This window comes from Vombatus ursinus, unplaced genomic scaffold (assembly GCF_900497805.2).
Source record: "Vombatus ursinus unplaced genomic scaffold, bare-nosed wombat genome assembly UNPS02014932.1, whole genome shotgun sequence".
NCBI lineage: Eukaryota > Metazoa > Chordata > Mammalia > Diprotodontia > Vombatidae > Vombatus > Vombatus ursinus.
The window spans coordinates 10,633,086-10,653,882 of record NW_020954710.1 but is presented as its reverse complement, the minus strand read 5'-3'; the positions used below and the strand labels follow the sequence as shown (position 1 = coordinate 10,653,882).

The 20,797-nt window shown below is 42.2% G+C and overlaps 1 protein-coding gene across 1 annotated transcript in view; it reads right to left on the bottom strand.

The window, feature by feature from the left end:
- The window catches only part of DNAJC11 (DnaJ heat shock protein family (Hsp40) member C11), a 75,000-nt gene that overhangs the window by 39,382 nt on the left and 14,821 nt on the right, over positions 1 to 20,797 (bottom strand). Inside the window, exons 2-4 of the mRNA XM_027843840.1 lie at positions 11,798 to 11,927; positions 9,349 to 9,422; positions 1,426 to 1,527 (exon numbers count right to left, since the gene is read on the bottom strand). Of these exons, the coding sequence (XP_027699641.1) occupies positions 1,426 to 1,527; positions 9,349 to 9,422; positions 11,798 to 11,927 (306 nt within the window). The remainder of the gene's footprint in view (positions 1 to 1,425; positions 1,528 to 9,348; positions 9,423 to 11,797; positions 11,928 to 20,797) is intronic.

Below are 20,797 nucleotides of genomic sequence, written 5' to 3'. Positions count from 1 at the left end.
GGAGGGAAGAGCTTGACATTTCTCATTCTTGGGGTGCATGGGAAATAGGAACAAGGAAGAAGGGGGTGAGAACCAGATGAACCTCGTTTTTACTTGAAGTGGACAAAGGAGGGTGGAACACACACGTACAGATAGTTTGGTGTAGAAATACATCCACCTCAACAGGGAAACCAGTGGCAATAGTGGGGTGAGGCTGTGTGAGGGGGGTCAGGAGGGAGGATAACGTCAGGGAAGGAATAAAGCAAAACAAACTTTGTGGTCCTGAAGAGGGTACTGAAAAGGGGGTGGGGGAGAGAAGAAAAGAACTAAAATTGAAGGGGGTGTATTATGGGGCTTCCTGGAAAACTGGGGAATGACTGAATCAGCTGTGGTAAACTACAAATGTGCTAGACAAATATCCTGGAATGTTACTGTGCTGTAAGAAAGGATCCAAGATGATTCAAAGGGCAGCTGCCAATCAGCAAGGAGTGAAGCAGGCAGAACCAGGGGATCAATTTATACAAGGACAACGACATTGTAAATACAAACAACTCTGGTCAAGGCAAGGACCAACCATGTGGTCCACAGTAGAGGCCCTATGATGAAGCATGCTGCCCACCTCCTGGCAGAGAGAGGATGGATGCAAGGTAGACTGAAGACATTTTGGACATGGCCACTGTGTGAATCTTTCTGCCTAACTAGGCTTATTTGTCACAAGGGTCCTTTCCTTCCTCCCCCTTCCTTCCTGTTAATTAGGCAGAGGAGACTGGGGAAAGGGAAAGAAGTTATACCAGTTGCCCCTCAAAAAGAAGATCACTGAAATATTTTTAAAATGGACAGAACTGAACAGAAGGAAGAGCTGTGCCGGAAGCACAGACAAAAAGATCAGTTCTGAGAGCAACATGCAGAATTTATCTACTTCTTTAAAAAAGCAAGTGGCATGAAATGCATACTTAGGGTTCCAAAAGAAACCTCCTTTTGGGTTCTGCTGTGTATGGAAATGCTCTTTCTCGTGTTTAAGTTCGGAATAAAAAAATAAGCGATGATGGATAGAAAGCTCAGACTGCTCGTCCCACATCAAAGGACCTCTGGGACCAGTGTGACGGAGCGTCACATGGCAAGGTGGCTGGCGGCAGTCAGGAGGAAAGACCGGAACTAGCAGGGAACCAGAAGGGCTTCAGTACTGACTGGACCCTGGGCATTTTGAAAGCCAAGGTCCATCTCTCCTCCGAGTGACTCAAAGACCCTTCTCTCGGTGTCCCCGTCAGAGGTTCAGTGCCAGCTACTGTGGGACTGCTTTAAAGACAACACAAGCTGAACTCTGTCCCGCTCCATCCGCACATCTTGGATAAGATTCCCACCCCTCACTCACTCACTGGAGACCCACCCGCTGATGACGGAGTTCTCCGTATTCTGCTGGTCTGTGATGACTGACGCACGGTTTACCTTGGGGTTGGTACGCTGCTGAAGCCTCCTTTCCTCTCGTTCTCTCTGCAGCCGCTCAAACTCTTCCCTGATTTCAGCAGGTGTTCGCCTCCTCTCCACAATCTGTGGGCAGAGAAGAGGGAAGGAGGCTGTTAAAGACCAGACATTAAAGGTGACCCCTGGAGCAGCAGGAACAGCCTGTCTCTTCTCCAAGAAGCCCGAGTGGGCCTGCCCTTACCAAGGATTGCATCTTCTTTTTCACCACCATCCCAAGGAAGTTTTAGCGAAACAGATGTTAAAAATCTACCAACTCAATCATTTTAGAGTTCAGAAATGAAATTCAGACGAAGGGAAAGTATGAACTCAGGGGTCCTGACCTCGGTCTGGGGTTCTATACACTCAACTATGCTGCCACTTCATAGGACATCAAATATTCCCAAGGCAATGATTTTCCCCTCTCCCTCTAGAGAGTTCAGAATGAATTTCTTTCCTTGGTTTCATTGTATTAGCTTCTCTCTTATGTTGTGAGACTCTTCCACCTAAAATCACAAGGATTTAAAGCAAATCTAATCACGTTTAAAATTTCCTAATGAACCCCAGACAACAAATATTAAAAATCTGAAGCAAGTCCAAGAACTCGGCCAGTCCCTCCCTGGAATGCTAGGGGCAATGATGAGATTGACAGGTGAATTTTACTTGGGCTTTGAAGGGAACGTTGGCGCCAGGTTGGAATCTCAAATCAATGGACTCTTTTTCCCACAACAAGACGAGTGTCTCTTTGAGTCCCATCAGTTTTAGGTTAATCTAAGAATTCAGGATAACCAGAGAAGAGCCTGGGGGGAAAATGGATGTTTACATTCAAATAGACATAAAATTCTAACATCTGACCCTCAAAGATGGCGAAGTATCTTACGGACATTTTTTCTAAATCTTCGAACAACCCTGTATATGAAGTCTATACTACACTGGGGTCCAATCAAACCACTTATTCATAGAGACATAGGTAACAAGTGACTGAAGAGAGATGTGAACCTGGGGTAGTTGAAAGGGAGATCTCTTAGTGAAGATTTCAAAAACAGTGGAAGAGAAGAGGAGACTGGAAAGGAGATATAATGGGAAGTAGAAAAGTGGTCAACTGGATATCGGTGGTCGTCAAAGCCTAGAGAAAAGACAAAAAAGTCCCAGTGGAGAGAGTCTTTATGCTCAGCAGAATGAAAAAGGATCTCTAAAAAGAATCATGAGGGCAGGTGGTATAAGGAAGGCCTATCTTCAGAGCCCAAGTTTGAAAAAATTATATGACAGAATAGCTTGCAAATTTCTTTTCTCATACCAAGTGACAAAAACCAAGGCTGACCCCAACTGGATGGTGAATTTTTACCTAGAGTGGGAACAACAGCTCAGCTAACAACTTTTAAAAACAGGTTCGGTCTTTTTAGATGCACATTGCCTTCTTCACACAAATATCTGATTTGTTTCTCAGTAGATTAGGAAACCAAAAATTGACCCCCTTTTTTATTGGGAGGGGTACAAAAGAGGCGGAGCAGGTCTACAAAAATATATAAAAACTGACTGGGCTACCCCCAGAGGTAGCAGCTTTTCCCCTCCCTCCCACCCACCACCACCACCACCACCATAAACGCTCTGTGAAAATCCTGAAAGTGACACCCTTGATTAGTAACTGACCCCCTCTATGTTGACATTTCCTCTGGATAAAGGTAGTGATGGCTACCTGTGAGGCAGCTTTAAAGAAGTTAGGTTCCCACACCAGGGGAATGGCTAAGTTACCTCAGTATTTTAAGATGAAGCATATCTCAGAGCTATCAAAAACGACAGGCAGGAAGACAAGGCTCATTGCCATGAGGCACTCCAGCACAGGCAGCTTAGTAAGACCCCTGAGGGCTGGCTCAGGTTAGAGCAGTCCCGTCTCTATGGAGATGTTCAGCAGAGGCTGAAGGACCACTTCTCTGGTCCACCGCGAGAGGGACTGTTCTTCAGGCATGGATGGCCACCAAGGTGCTTTCCTGCTCTAACATTCTGTGTGCCTGTGAAATTAAATTAACCTATTTTCTGATACCCAGAAATTTCAGTGCAAATGTGGTCGTAGGCAAGGCCAGCAAAATCATTAGAAAATATGGTTTGGGATAAAAACCAAAAGAGGTCAAAGGCTTGTGGACTATCTCTGGCCTACTCAGCACAAATACTTTTTTCAGGAAAAGAAGCGAGGCTTCACATGGATAATGGGTATCACATTGCTCGCCTTCTCAACGGGTAGGGAAGGACTGGAGGAAGAGAATTTGGAATTCAAAATTTAAAAAAAAAAAAAGAATGTTAAATAAATCAAATGACTTCTCCCTGGTCACACAACTTAAAAAAAAAGAAAAAAGAAAAGAAGTGAGAGGTGCCCAAAGGTGGGCATTTGATCGAATCACAAAAAAGAAATGGACCTTCCCCAGTTCTGGTGTTCCCAACTCCCTCGGCTTTAATCACTATTGTGCAGGCTTCATGTTTACTTGTTTGTGTACATGCTTCCTACCCCCAGCAGACTGTAAGTCCCAAAGGGCAGGGACTGCTTTTTTTTTTTCCTTTTGTATCCCCAGTGCCTAGCACAGTGCCACACACATAGCAGAGAGTTAACAAATGCTCTTTGAAAATGATAGGGAATAAGCATGGCTCAAAGGAGATGTGAAGACAGACACTCCCACCTCAGCCCCAGCCTCTCTCAAGGAGGAGGCCCACAGTGTTGCCTATAGCACATTTTTTCAGCCTCTTTCCATGTATTGATCAATTATACTAACCCCCCCATCTTCCCTTTGTCTTTAAAAAAAAAACCATTTTATAGAATGGCTTCTGGGGAAGCAGGAGGGATACTGGGGGAAACTATGGTAATGCAAAAAAAAAAAAGATGTTGATGAAAATCTATTTTAAAAACCACAAATCCTCACTGAAGTACTGAAGCATATCTATGTTAATAGAAAGACAGATGGACGTAGGTAGAGAGGACAGGGTTACTTCAATTGTTACATAGAGAACAAATTTTAAATGGCAAAATGAACCTCTGTGATTGTCTTGACAGTCTTGTGACCTCACAAAACACACTATTTAGATTATATTTAACTGATGTCGCAAGCAACCCTCATCCTGCAGCCTGCTCAGCTCTGGGAACACCAAGGACATGTGTTCCTATTTATAGCCGTTTCACTTTCTCAGAGTAGCCTGATCTTGGACTGAAGGTGAACCAGGTACCATTTTTCAGAGTGACCATTATCTTCTCAATCCCTTTTCTATTTCCCTCTCTGTAGGGCAGGGGCAAAAGCGTTGGTTTGGAGTTGGAGGCTCTGGGTTCTAATCGTGACTCTGTCACTTTGCTATCTGTGTGACCTTGGGCAGTTCACTCACCTCTCTCACCCTTTCTATCCAACTAGTTGCCAAGTCCTACTGTATCTAACTTCATAACATCTCTTGTATACTCTCTCTTCTCTGACACTGCCATTCTACCTAGTGCTGACCCTCATCAGCTCATGCCTGGACTACTGTACCAGCTGCTGGAGGGTCTGCCTGCCTCAAGTCTACCCTCACCACCCTCCATTCATCTGTCAAACTGACTGGCCAGAAGAGCAAGTTCGACCAGGTCACTGACCTCCCCTCCCCCACCCATAGTGGTTCCCTATTACCTCCAGGATCAAATACACAATCTTCTGATAGGCTCCTCAAGCCCCTCCCAGTCCTCTGCAGACCGTCAGGCATGCTCCCTGGCCATCCACCACGCTTGCAGTCCTCTCCCTCCTTGGCTCCCCCTCTCAGCTCCTTTGGCTTCCTGGAAGTCACAGCTCACACCACATGTCTGCCAGAAGCCCTTCCCCACTGCACCTCACACTAATGCCTTTCTTCGGAGACGATTTCCCATTTATTCTGCATGGGGTTCGCACGCAGCTATGTGCACTACTGTCTCTGCCATGGGCTCATGAGTTCCCTGAAAACAAGGGTTGGTTTTGCTTTTCTCTGTACCCCCAGAGCTTAGCAGAGTGTCTGGCACTTAGCAGATGTTTAATATGAGCTTGTGACTTGATAGTTTCCTTCTTGGCAAAAGGAGGTGAATGGATTAAATGACCTTATAATCCTATGATCTCCAAAGGAAAAAAATAAAATAAAATGGAAAAGAAGCTGAAACAAAAACTAAACTGCTCGTTCTCTTGGAAGGCAAGCAAAACTACCCCCAAATAATTTCTTGTGAGTACCCTGTAAACCTCCTGGGCTTGTGAATCAGGGCAGCCCCTCTTCACCTGGACTGCTCTCCATGACCTGATCTGGATTCCTGGCCAAAGGCAGGGAGGTAAGAGAACTGCAGGCATGGAGAACACATATTTCCCAGTATCTTAGGATCTACAGCTGCAGAAGCCTTTGGAGGCCCATGAGGCCAACTGCTTTGTTTTACCTCTGTAAGGTTTACGGCTGTCAGGCTATTTTTCCCTAGCAAAAAAAAGTTTAAAAGTCTAATTGCCTGCTCTACAGAATGCTAGGAAAAATGCAGAGGGAAAAAAGCTTCCCAGTCAGTTCCAGCTCCGGCACAGGCCAGCAACACCGGCCCTCAGAAGATTCCAAGAAGACTCTGGGGCTCAAAGTTTCTTATCTGAATCCTGTCAGAAAACCCAGGGTCTGGCAAGTGCCAGGCTCCAAGCGGCCAGAGAAGGGCAAGATTCGCTGTCAAGCACTTGGGCTGCTTGCAGGCTTGAATTAATGGCTCTAAGTTACTTTTCCTCTGACACACTCTGTGACAGGCTTGAAGAGGAAAACGTTCTAACAGTGTCATTTTCTCTGAGTCTGGTCATCCTATCTAACACAAGCTACAAAAACCTAGTCCCTGTGCCAGGCTCATTGCAAGGTGAAAGGGGCTGGCCTGGCCACTGCATCCAGAATGCTCCATCTGGTCCTAGGAAGCTCTGAAATGCAGAGACTCTGCCCGTTTACATCCTCTAAAAGAACGTCCAACTCAAGAGAAAACCTCAATGGGCTTTTTCATATGAACCAATTCTAGATCTCCAAGTACTAGATTCTAATAGATACATGGAGATAGGGAAATCCACAGCAACTGGTCATTGTAAATGCTGGGGAGCAGCTGAACATTAACTTAATAGTTGTTAATATAAACTCCCCAGGAAAGCCTGTGGAGGGGGGGAGGGATTGAAGGAATGGGGGAAGGGATATGTTCTCTTATATTATTCTATCTTTAAGAGAAGTTATTCTACCCACTACTGGGCTACATTAGCTTCCAAAGATCTGGCAAGAAAGTATGGATAAGATGAACTCAATTAATTTAACTAGCAAGGCATTCTCCTAGACCCTGGGGATACAAAGACAACCCCGATCCCCAAAAAAAAGAGGCCCTAATTTTAAAGGGCTTACATTCAACTGGGGCATACAACATATAAATATAAGATAATTTCAAGAGGGAGGGAACACTAATAACTAGGAGGATAAGGAAAGGCTTCCCACAAGGAAATGTAACCTGATCTGAGCCTTGAAGGAATTCCAAGGCTGGGGATTCCAAGAGACAGAGATGAGGAGGTAAGACATCACTAGCATGGGGGCCAACCCACTGGCAAAGCCATGGAGGCCAGAGAGGGGAGGTGGAGGAATGCTGGGGAAGAGCATGGAGGCCCATTTAGCTAAAATGTGAAGGATGATGTGAAACAAGTCTAGAAAGTTCACTGGAGCCAGACTGTGAAGGGCTTTCCATGCCAAAGTGAGGAGTGTGTATGTTATTTTAGGGGTAATGAAGAGTCAGGGAAGGTTCTTGAGGAGGGAAGTCACATGGTTGGATCCTTCCTCTAGGAAGATTATTTTGATAACTGTGAGAAAGAAGACTAGGAAAGGGCAAAGACTGGGAACAGGGTCTCAGGATGAAAGTCAGATTGTACAAGAGCTGAGAAAGGGAAAAAAAATAGCAATGTTAATTTAATTTTTAGTCTGAGCACAATGTTTGCTGGAGATGAGGACTGAGCTTTTCAAACCACTCTCTTGATTCTCCTGCCAGCTCAAAGCTGGTTTTCAGTCATTGAGGAAAAAGGACTGCTTCCATTCTCTGAACAGGCACCCACAAAGACACTGTTAATTAAATTCCAGATCCAAGATGACAAGATAGAAAGAAGTAGGGGTTTTTACAAACAGGGAATGGCAACATCTCAGGATTATGGCAATCTGCCAGAGAATCAGAATTCTCTTAGAAGAAGAAAAGAACGTGAATTTACCAAGAGGAGCAAGGGCCAGTGGCTGTATAGTCCTGCGAAGCTAAAACTACACAATATAGATAGCTTACTTTTAATAACATGGAAATGATATTACTGATCTATCAGATGCTGGAAGCTACTTCCAAATCACAGCTGTGAAGTGCTTTGAGATCCTCAGATGAAAGGCATTTCAGACATTTAAGGTGTTAACAGAGCCCTTCATCCTTCACTGACTATCCATATGTTTATCTTAACAATATGCAGTAAACGAACACCCCTCAGCAATCGGAAAAGTTTAATAGCGTTCAAAATACCGGCAACAGCATGAAGGGAATGCAGCTGCCTCCCTGGAGTGAAAGCTATTACTGAAGTGGGACAGTCCTCATATTAAACATTCATCCAGCTGTAGGAATTCCTTGAAGAAATGTTGATGCCAGCTCCACAAAATGAGCTGGAGTTCAGTGAGACTTTTCCTTTACAGTATAAATAATGGCTTCAATTTACCTATTGTATGTTAAGCTCTGATACATCTCCGAGCTAATACCTGGGGAGGGATCTTCATGGACTCTTTGCTGAAGGCATTTCTATCTCGCAGTGCAGGCACTGTTCCATGGTATAGTATCAATATGAAACATAAAGCAAGCCAACTCTGATAGATGAGAACTTGACTGGCTCTCTCTGCTTTGTCCTTAAAGAGATTTCATAATACATATTTATTTGAAGGCTTATTCAAAGGTGCATGCACCACCTGTGACTTCTCCAATATTTTTACAGTCATTACTGGGTGCATTTGTTATGATGAGATCATTTTGTTTTGGCACCAGGGAAGCCATGAAATATTTTGCCAGGAAAACCTTAGCCCCATCACTCTAATTGGAAGTTTGGAGCAATGTTGTTTGGAATTAAAAATCTAACAATGAAACTGGAGATACAAAGCAGGGGCCTTGGCTTCCCAGAGCCCTGAACAGTGGTATGAAAAGATGCAGTCAACCTATATTTTAAAATACGATATGTACTTGTAGCGGCATATTAGATAGAAAGAATTTAATGAAGATAAGATTCTCTCCTCCCTCCTCCTAGTAGCTGATGAAAGAGATGTGGGGATTTGGGAAGAGTTTATGGCTGAAATCTTCTGTTAAAATGACTAAGACTTAACTCCTACCCGCACTAAAGTAATCCTGCCTAAGGCATTGCTAATTCCTATTAAGCACTGGTGGGAAGGGGACAAGAGGCAATTTTACTTTACTCTCTTCTTCTCCCCCCTTGTCAGAATCAAGATGTATGCCAAAGGCTCTCATGGTCTCCAAGGATGGGGCACATGTAGCTGTTTAGGTTCCAAGACCAAAAGTGGTGGAGGGGGGAAAATACATTAAGCAGCCGCATACCAAAAGACCATCATGTGAAATGTTACATGATGTTGAAAAAGTGTGCCTCTAACAGTATATTTCTGAATATTTTTTTTTTTTTAACTCCTACTTAGGCTTTCCCAAACCCCAAAACTCCATTTATGAATGAAAGAAGGTAGCCACTTAATGATGGCTGCTGGACATTTATTTTTTAAAAACTCCTATTCAATTTTAAACAAAGATAGAGGGCAAAAGGTCTAGAATTTTGTTGACTCGAATGTATTTTTCCTTAAGATAGTATTTGTATGGATATTTTATTCATTCATTAATTCTTTTTTTTTTTGCTGGGATATGACACATATAATTTTTCTTACCTCCCATCCTTCCATTTCCAGTCCTCTTTTCCCATATATATCATAGATGGCTCTGGTTTGGGGGTCACTGAGAACTGCAAATTAAAAGGCATATGTTTACAAAGTGCAAGATTTACGTTATTCTGTGAATTCCCAGGGATCACACACCTTTCCTCCTGTCGTGTCCCCATGTTTATAGTGGTTATTTTTGACTAACAGAGTCAGCTTCATAAGGGCTGAAGAAGCTTCCTGGGCGTGGCAGCTCCCCTGGGAAAGATGCATTAGTTCTTTCAAGCCACCGGGACAAAACGGTTTTACTTTTCTCAAATATCTGCTTAGCTATACCAAAGTTACAAAAAAAGTTAATGCAACTTCTAAAGAAACCTAATTATAATGCTAATAGCTGGCCTGGCCAAAAAGCTTTAATATCTGCAAAGCCCTTGATAATCTGGACAGCCACAGCAACTCTGAGACTGGGACTATGGCTCTAATGATGGCCATTTTTAGAGATGCGGAACCTGAGGCTGCTTAGGGTGACCTGCCCAGGTCACAAAGCTACCAAGTGTCAGGTGGGACTCCGAGGCAGGCCTTCCATGAGGGTACTCAGCCCGTGAGGGACCAGGCAGTGGAGCCAACTTGCAACTGTTATGGTAATTTTCTCCTTCAACAGCCCTTTGGAGCATCTTAAACAGCCCATGTTTTTCTGTAGCATTAGCACTTATTTGTAAATAATTTTGTCAGTCAGGCAAAACACTTGTCACAACAGTGCCAGTTGTGTCTGTGATGTAAAATGACACAAGAGAAAACAGGCTGTTCTCCAGAAGGATGTGAGCTCGTCAGGAGAGGTCAGGACAGCAAGCCTGGGATGCAGAGACAGAAGGCTTGAGGCCAAACCCCACCTTGGCCACTTACTACTAGGGGCACCTGGGCAAGTCTCTTCTTTCTGGGCCTCCGTTTCCTCATTTGTAAAATGAGGGGAGATGATCAAGATGATGTCTCAAGTTCTTCCTTGTTTTAAATTTACGATCCTACGAATGGTTTGGGCAATGCCTTGAAGAACACAGCTGCATAAAGCCAGACCAAGACCACCCAACACCTGTGACCTTCCTCCCCACCACGGCCCAACTCCAGCCCTTGCCAATCTCTACAGAAGACCTTGACTTCTTTTTGCAGACTGTTCCATACATTTTAAGGCCTAATTAAAAAAAGAGAAGAAGATGCAAATGATTCTGCTCATGTTTAAATCTAATATGGAGGAAAGAAATGCTGACCATTCAAAAACACAGGCACCGAACGTCTTCAGCTAATCTCTCGGATTTAATAAGGAATCATTTATTCACAATTTTGCTTTTGTCTCCCTTTAGGCTAAACCCCTGGGTGCCAGGCTTGCTGCTGCAGCAGTTTGACAAGAGCCAGCCGGGCTTTGCTGTTAACTCTCTCGTGTTTCAATTACTCCTCCCAAATTTCCAAAATGCTGCACACAAGCTGTATCAATAATTCAGACAACTGTAAAATTAATTCATCCACACAGATAACAGAATGTAATCAGAGGAAGGCAGTTTCAATCAAGCCCTTCCTATAAATGGATTTGAAACATCTGCCTCTGACTGGAGAGCTAAGTCTGATAAGATTACATTGTCTTGGCTACGCAAATACATCACTTGCCACTGCCTGACTTTCATTGGTCATTAAAATCTAATTTTTAGGCAAAATTATAAACTGAGATACAAGATATATTTTTATTTGTACAATGAAAAGTCTTTATTTCATAGACTAACATGTCCTCTCATTTTTAGCCCGTCTAATTATGGGAGAATGGCTCTCACAATTCACTAAATGTATTCCTGGCATGAGTTATTGCCAATTTGCTTGGGATAAATTCTAAATCCAAGCATAATACTTCACCACAAGAAAACTCGGCTCAACAAACCCTTTGTGACATAAATCATATATAAGGATAAAAACCCTCTGCTTGCTCTCGTTCTCATTCTTGGGACTGAATTTTCTCAATATGACCAAGTGCCCCAAGTTCTGGGAGGCATTTCCTCCCCCACTGGCCATGGAACCCAGGAGGCCAGAGTTCAGCTTTAGACTCTCTTTCAGATGGAGACAAACTCGAGCCACCTCATTTGCCAGCCTGGATGGAAAAGCCTCCTGGCCCTGCACCAGAGGGTCTCCCTCTGGAAGAAAACTGGAGTAAACAACTGAAAAGCAGCCGATTCCCCCTACAATTCAAAACCTGGTCTCGTGCTCAGCTTCTGCACTCATTTTCCACTTATTGGGCACATATTGATTTCCAAAGCAAAATATTGCTTTTTCAAAGTCAGTCAGTCAGTAGAAGGCACGAAGCTAACCACCATCTTTAAACACCACCAAGGACCCTCGTCCTCTACACTCTTCAACGCAAGTATTGTAAGAATCCAATATGTGCTACTGGGGCAGCTTTCACAAAACCCAGACCCTGACTGACCTTCATAAGCCTGGTGGACAAGGTTAAACAGCTGCTCGGCTTGTGATTTGAGCTCTGGGTCTCGGTGCTTGTCTGGATGGTAAAGCATGCACAGCCTCCGGTAGGCAGCTTTTAGCTCTTCAGAAGAGGCCTACGGAAAGAAAAGAAATTCAATTAGACGGCGATCAATGCTATTTAAACATTATCATCATCAGAATCAGCCCTGAAATGGGAACCTGTCAGCCTCTCCCCAGCACATTTAGCTCTTCTAAATACAGTGTATAATGAAGTTAGGCTTTATTACTGTAATAAGGCTTTTTGCACAGGTTAATAACGTGATCAATTATGTACATCAATAGTGACTGCATCTTGATGGCATGCATGGTTATCAGGGAGAGAGGAAAGAAATTCCTGTCTCTGCATTGGTTCAATCTGCTCTGAACCCGAAAGGAAAACAGCAGAGATCAGCTTCCTCTGTATCTATGTTAGATGAAAGAAGGCAAGCCACTATGTCTCCAATACTGGGCTGTACTGTCAGGGGGAAAAAAAACACAAAACTAAAAACTGTCTGTCCTCAGGCAAAAATGCCATGCTTTTAATCCAAGGTTCTGGCACTGAGAACCTCTGTGAATTTTAATCCCCAAACATCTACAATTTTGAAGGGAATTATAAAACTTAACACCCATTCCTAAGTCTCCCCTCAGGAGAACTCCCCAGGCATGATTCCCCCTTCATTCTATTCCACAAACAAGACCCTTTCTGTTCACAGTCCTCTCGAGGACAGAAGCTAAGGATTTCTTATCAGCTAAGTCTCTACGAGAGGTGGCATGAAGCAGTCCTGGTGAGAAGGCAGAAGACCACCATGGGCAAAGAGCAACCCTTGCTCACCAAGCCCCACTTCCAAAGGAGCAGTGGACATTTTAAATAACATGTACCCAACCAAAGGTAAAAATGGAGCAAACTGTCAAGTAAGTCTAAATAACCAAAAGGACAAGCTGGATGTTGGCTGTCTGCAACCATGCAAGGGAGGAAAGGTAAGAAGCACAATTCTCCTTTTCCTGTCTTGAGATAAGAAGTCTTATAAGCTACATACCTGGACCATCTAACCTTTGGCCCTGGGAAGTTTGTAGCATCTGGCTTCTTACAGTTCTCTTTAGGTGATAATACTTATAATTAAGACCATTCAGACCTGTCATAGGTGATGCTGCCTGGGCCCTGATAACAGCATTTTTAAAGGGCATTTTCACGGTGAGAAGCAGTCTCACCCCGCACTGCAGCTCGACAATCGTGACAGCAGAAGCCGATTTCTGGGTCCCTGACAGCATGCCAGAGAAGACAGAATGTCAGCTGTCTGGGCAAAGGGATGGACCTGGCATTCTGTTAGTATTTTGGGCACAGCCTGTACCCTAGGGCCAGTAGGTCCTAGAGAATGGATCTAAAAGAAGAAACAAAACTCAGGAAACAGATAATGTAAGGAAAAGTGATCAGAGAAATTTTCATTTTAGAATTTCTTGGAGGCTTTTCATTTATCTGGAATGTTCTTTACTATTTTCTTCTCTTATACAATTACTTATACATTTGAATATCTATACTTCTCAATGGCGAGACAGTTAGGTGGCTCAGTGGGTAGAGCACTAAGCCTAGAGTCATAAGACCCGAGTTCAAATCTGGTCTCAGACATTTACTAGCTGTGTGACCCTGGGCAAATCACTTAATCTCTGTTTGCTTTAATCCACTGGAGAAGAAAACAGCAAACCACTCCAGTATCTTTGCCAAGAAAACTCCATGGACCGAATCGTCTATAGACAAAGAGTCAAACACAAGTGAACAGCAATAACTTCTCAATGGAAGTTAAGAAATAATTTATACTTAATTCTTTACCCACTTAAAAAAATGAATTTAGCCATAATTTCTAACTATTTTTCCATTCCTATTTAAGATTACATGGAACACCTAGCTGGTGCAGTAGATAGAGCGTTGGGCCTAGAGTCATGAAGACTCATTTTCCTGAGTTCAAATCTGGCCTTAGACACTTACTAACCATGTGACCCTGGGCAAGTCACTTCACCCTGTTTGCCTCAATTTCCTCAACTGTAAAGTGAGGTGGGGAAGGAAATGGCAAAATGCTCCAATATCTTTGCCAAGAAAACCTCAAATGGGGTCACAAAGAGTCAGATCTGACTGAACAAAAACGCAACAACAATAATTTAAGATTACAGACTGAGAGTCAGAAATGATCTGAGAAGTCATCAAGTCCAACCCTCTCTTTCTACAGACCAAGAAACCGAGCTCCAGAGAGGGCGGTTTGCCCTGAGAGGCACAGCTGGCAAGTGTCAAGGTAGATTTTGAAATCAGGTCTACCAGGCTCCATGTCCCACCCTCTCTTTGTTTTAGATCCAGAAGCTGGAGCTCAGAGAGGGTAAGTGACTTGTCAAGAGGTGACACAGGTGGTAAGCAGCAAATTCAGGATGAACCCAGGGCTTTCAATTCAGATGATTTTTAAAAATTCATTTTTAATTCAATTAATAATTTTTGATTGACTGAAATGAGATAACCTGTGTAAAGTACTTTGTGAGTCTTAAAAGGACCATATAAAGTCAATTATTATTGTTCCAAATCCCACAACCTTTCCACCGGTGACACAATGCCTTGCTCCTCACTCCCCCCAAAAAAGAAAATTTAAAGTAATTTTGATATGTTTTGAGAACAGTTTCTAGGATGAAACTTTTAAAATATTTTCAAAGGTGCGAATCTACTTAAACATGGAGAAATAGGAATCTTACAGAATCTTAAGATTTCTGTGGGGACCTTGAATAGAAAATTTCAAAGTAGGCCACGGAAGGACAGGGGTTAGAGTCACTTTCAGGGTCACTGACTTTCTTAAATCAGAAATTAACAAGAAGATTCAGGGTGCAGCTTGAGCAGAAGTGATTCCATTTTCTTTCCCTTGGTACCTTGGGTTAGAGGTCTTCCCCTTATTGGCTGGCTAGTATTACAGCAGAATGTAAGCTCCCTGACAGCAGTACCTCCCTACTCATTCCCAGCGTCTAGAGCAAAGTGCCTAGCACATAGTGGGTACTTCATAAATGTTCTCTGGACCTTGCCCTGTGTTAAATCATGATCTTCAAAGGATCTTTCCCTGTACAGTAAACAAAAGCATTAAGTGTCATGGGTAATCTTCCTAACTTCAAGAATTAGTTCAAATTCTGCCGGTACTAATTTCACAATATTCCTCCAGCTTCATCCCAGTCTGAACCTTTATTTTTCTTTTGGGGGTGGGGTTGAACTGGGGGTGGGGAACTCTTGGTGTAGAAGCACCTTCCATCTTCCACACATATAGGCAAGCAGCTTCTCAATAATCTAGTTTTAGAAAGTCACTTGGGGGGGCAGTTGAAAGTTAAGTGACTTGGCGAAAGTCACAAAACCAGTCTGAGTCAGAGATGGGATTTGAACCCAGGTCTTCTTCACTCCATGTACTGTACCATTCCACTTCTCTGCTGCCCTAAAGTACGGAATATAGGGTCTGGACCTACAATTTAGGAATTATCTATTCTGGGTCAATCTTCTATATGTTATTTATTCTCTGATGTTTTAAAGCATTAATTTCTTATGTATTTCTTTTTTGCCATTCAGCCTTCTATACAGGTATACCTTGTTTTATTGTGTTTTACTTTATTATTATGCACTTCACAGACACTGTTTTGTTTTGTTTTTTACAAATTGAAGGCTTGCGGCAACCCTGTGTCGAGTAAGTCTATCTTTGCTACTTTTCCAACAGTATGTGCTGTGCTCACATGTTGTCTGTCACATTTTTGTAATTCTCACAGTATTTCAAACTTTCATTATTATTATATTTGGGATGGTGATTGTGATCAGTGACCTTAGATGTTACTATTATAACTGTTTTGGGGTGCCACAAACTGTGCCCACATAAGAAAGCAAACTTAATGTTGTGTGTGTTCTGACTTCTCCACGTACCAGCCTTCCCCAGTCTCTCTCCCTACCCAAGGGTCTCCCTAATTCCCTTAGACACAACAATATTGTTCAAGTGAGATGATGAGTCAATGTGGCAAACTTCATTGTTGTCTTATTTTAAAAAATTGCAACAGGTGCTCCCCTACCCCCACACCTTCAGCAACCACCACCTGATTAGTCAGCAGTCATCAACATCTAGGCCAGGGCTTCTTAAACTTTTCCCACAATTTAAGAAGCACTAAATTCTAGGCAAGACCCTCCACCAGCAAAAAGATTATAATTTGCTAAAGATTCACATGATGGTTAGCATCTTTTTTTTTTTTTTTAGCAATAAAGTATTTCTTAATTAAGGTATATACTTTTTAAAGACATAATATTATTGCACACTTAATAGACTACAGTATAGCGTAAACATAACTTTTATATGCACTGGGAAACCTCAAAATTCATGACTTGCCTTAGTGTGGTAGTCTGGAACCAGACCCACAATATCTCCAGGGTATTCCTGTATACAGTATATCCTGCCAGGGTGGTGAATTTTGTTTTTTTTCCCCCTCTTTTTGGTGAGACAATTGGGGTTAAGTGACTTGGCCAGGGTCACACTGCTAGCAAGTGTCAAGTGTCTGAGGCTGAATTTGAACTCAGGTCCTTCTGACTCCAAGGCTGGAGCTCTACGCATTGTGCCACCTAGCTGCTCCCTAAACACAATCCTTGGTTTGTTTGTTTGTTTTTGTTTTTTTGAGGCAATTGAGGTTAAGTGACTTGCCCAGGGTCACAAAGCTAATGTCAAGTCTAAGCCCAAATTTGAACTCAGGTCCTCTTGACTCCAGGGCTGGTGCTCTATCCACTGTGCCACCTAGCTGCCCCCAGGGTGGTAAGTTTTAATAGTTTCCTCTCTAAAATTCAAACCATTCTGTTTTCCTTCTTAATCTTGGGTCCATATTTTCCTGACATCTTTAATTACTGGTTTAAGTAATAATGTGCAAATTGTTTATATGATTATTGATATATTTACTGAAATACAGGTAAATTCTGCTTGTTCTTATGAATTACTGTTTCAAATGTGTATACTAATCAAGTTGTCTTCACCAGCTCACTAATTTGATAACCAAAAAAAGAACTTGACTCTATCTTAAAAGCTACTCAAAATGGTTTGCTGTTTCCCAGATTGTGATTTTTGTTTACTTTCTCACATGCAGACTGCAAACAGAAGATTAGTTGGACCTGCATAGCTTCAAGGAGTGACTGTAAGAGTACCCTACTATATCTTGGTTATTAAAATTAAACTAGATAAGAAGGGAGTGGGATACTCAGTTCTGCAATGACCTTCTTTAATCAAATTAATAAATGGCTTAATGTGCTATTGATTAAGTAATGGAAATGAGAAGTTTCATTTTTCATAAGTATCACGTTCAATAAAATGTTAGATTGGGCCTTTCATCATAACTGAATAGCTAAGGTCATTGGTTCAATATTTCATAAATGATAACCTCTCTTACTACCGTAAAAATACCGACAACATTTCAAAATGTAATGAGATACATAAGTCACTAATAATGATGTTTTAAGTTATATTCTTTTTTCTAAAACTCTGGAACAAAATTAAGAGGTGCATCATTTTCTATTTAAGAATTGAAAAGTTTCACCATCACCCTCAATCACTCCGTTACATTTTTCTCTAGAAAATAAATCTATTGTAAATTAAGCCTTTAAACACTGTAAAATTGCCAGAGAATTGGTCCTCTGTGACATGATTGTAAAGTTTTAGTAACCCACTATAACTTTTAGGTTAGGTATTACAGAAAACCAAAAGACATTTCCATTGCAGAAACGTGGAGAGAATGGTTCCTGGTATTGGATCCAGCAGTATAGAAACATGGTCAAGATACAATGTAAAGAAGTGGATAATTTTGCGTTTAGTTGCTAAGGCAGTTTTGTTTCATTTGCTTCACTGAAGCAAATAATCAACCAACAGAGTTGCTACCTTTCCACTTAGATAAAACTGAAGGACACCAACAAAACTGCACAACCTCTAGAGGCAAGCAAGCAAGCAAGTGAAGGGCCCTGAGATTTTACGCCATGAAGAAGGAAGGGGAAACATGACAGCTACCTTCTAGTATTTGAAGGGTCATCTCTTGAAAGAGGTATGAGAGAGAAGAACCAGCAACAATGGGGGTATACTACAGAGGTACGTTTCTGCCTGACTTACGGCAAAACTTCTGAACAATAAGAGCTAACTAACCCAAAGTGGGCTGCCTCAGGAAGAGGAAGGGATTCCCCCTTCTGGAGTCTTCATCAGGCTTCTGGCTGGCCGGCCACTGGTCAGGTAGACTGTAATGGGAATGGATTGGACGAGACAAATGCTGAAGTCTCTTTCAACTCTAAGATTCTGAGATTCCCTAAGTCTGGTGAGGAAACAGCCTTGCTCTAGAATCAATGGGAGAGGGAGAAGCCTACGTGTGGACAGCCCAACTAGGCTTTTCTCCTCATTAACTGTTATACAAAGTTCACATGTGCAAGAGAATGTAGGAGAGGCAGACATCTCCATGTCAGAGCCATGTGATCTCTGGTTCAGAACTACTGAGACTCAATAGCATTTGATATGGTACACCATATGATCATAACATTAAGTTCATAATAGGCACAGTACAGCCTCTACTGCTATGTGTTTAAGGCATGCAATTTCAAACTCAGGCTTTAAAGCTATATCTCCATTATTGTACTTTAGCAACCAAGCTCCAACAAACTACATTCTATTGAATATTGGGAAGTTTGCCTAATGACTGCCATTGCAGATTCATCACTGCTCATATGCTCGACGCTAATCTGATTTTTAAAACTGCATCAACTAATAAAAATCTTTTTTTTTTTTTTGGTGATGCTCAGGGCTCACACGTTTTAATGAAAAAGGAGCAGACTTTATAGCTAGCTAACATCACAACACTACTGCTTTTGATGTCGAGTAAGGATTGACTTCTGAAGAGTAAAGGTCATTACATGGTAACTGACATAGTTGTGGAGACAGATTCTACTACAACAGTCAGTTACTCTGGATTCAGTAACACCCTTCCACTCACTGAATTCTCTACAGGGGCTAATTTCACAGTAGAATAAAAGCCCACAGCAATCACCATCAGAGTAGCTAGGCTCCCACATTACTTTAGCTCCATTTTTTCCTTGTTGATACACAACACAGTTTTTCTCCGGATTATTTGGAACAGCTTTTGGGAAGCCTAGGAAGGACTTTACACAAACAGCTCATCTCCAATGGTAAGAAACACCAGAACGTACTGAGTCTCCCACTTTCCAGCAGACCAGAACAGTGGGGTGGAGATGAGCTGAGGAAGCTGCAGTGATGGGTCTAATATAGGATTTGATTTTGTCATACCTGCCCTGGCAAGGACGAGCTAGAAATGCCTCAAAAAAGTAGTGGCCTATATTGAAAACATAAAAATCTGGCTGTATTTCATAAAAAAAAATGTATATATATATATATACACACACACACACACACACACATATATATATCTGTATGTGTACACACACACACACACACACACACACACACACACACACACAGGAAAGCTACCCAAGGTATCATGATCCTGTAGCGTATACAACAGAAACAGATTCATTCCTGCTAATACCACCACTGGTATTAGCACACAAGAAAGTAAAAAGCCTTCTTCCTTTGAATTGGTGACGTATCAGGGTAGATAAGCAATGAAGAAATAAAGACAAAGTTAGGAAATGAAGAAACTACTCTTTTCATCTTTTAGCAAGGAAAACGGAACTTTGGGTCAAGCCTATATATACAGACGCTTCATTTATCTTGGGGCCCCAAGATGGCTATGAAGATCTGGATTTACCCAACAAATAAATGAGGGAGTGAGTATAACTGTTTTACAAAACGATGACCTTTAACATCCCTTAGTAAAAAGCAGGGATAAACGCAAAGTCTTACACTTGGATTAAAACATTATGTTCCATAAACACACGATGGGAGAGTTGGGACTAGTCTGCCACTGAGAAATGTATAATCTTGTTGAAGAAACAGGAATATACAGGAATATGAAACAGTGACCTAACAATATGACAGCAGGTGACAGAGCCAGCAGCTGGAAGAGTCTGAAAAGGCTTCATGGAAGAGGCCGAGCCTTAAGGTGGCTCTGGAAGGATGAGACGGGACTTGGATAATTGGAGAAAAAGGAGTCTTCACTGCAGATGTAGGGTGGGGGTGGGGTGTGACAGCACAAACAGAGGAAGCACAAAAGCAACTAAAAGTGTGGTTGTTCATTGATCAGAGGAACCAGATCAGGTGAAGTGATGAATTCATATTGAGAATAGTGGTGAATAGGAACAGATGGGTGGGATAAGGACAGAATATAGAGGGCCCTGAAAATTAGGCCAAGAGGTCTGAACTTTATATTATAAGCCACGAGAAGCCATTAAAGATTTTGAGTTAAAGGGGTTCTTGATCGGAATATCTTGTTTAGGATTACTGACTGAAGTGATGTAGAGAAAGAGGAGCCTTTTTACTAGAAAGACTAGTAAAGAGGCAACACAGGTAATCCAAGTGTTAGATGGTGGGCGTGGGGGGGAGGATCTTCAAGCAGTGGCTGGGTGACCACTAGCAGGGATTCTTTTTGGGTATGGGTTGGACTAGAAGGACTTTGAGATACCTCCCAACTCTAAAATCCTATGATTCTGTGAGGGCCTGCTCTAAGGGATAACGATCGGAATGTTAAGGGGTAGATAGGAGACAGATTTTGAAAGAAAGCACCACAGGATTCAGTGACTGACTGGACGTGAGAGAAAGCGCTGCTATAGTGCTAGTCACCCAGTAGGTACTTAATATTATCAATTGCTTGAGGATGATTCAAAGATGTCTCCATGTTTTCAAGCCTCAGTAACTGAGAGTAGAGTGGCATCTGTTAACAGAAAAGTAAATTGAAAGAGAGAGCCAGATTTGAGAGGTAAGTGATGGATTCAGTCTCTAATAAGTTGACTTTGAAATAAGAATGACGTATTCAGATAGAGATAGCT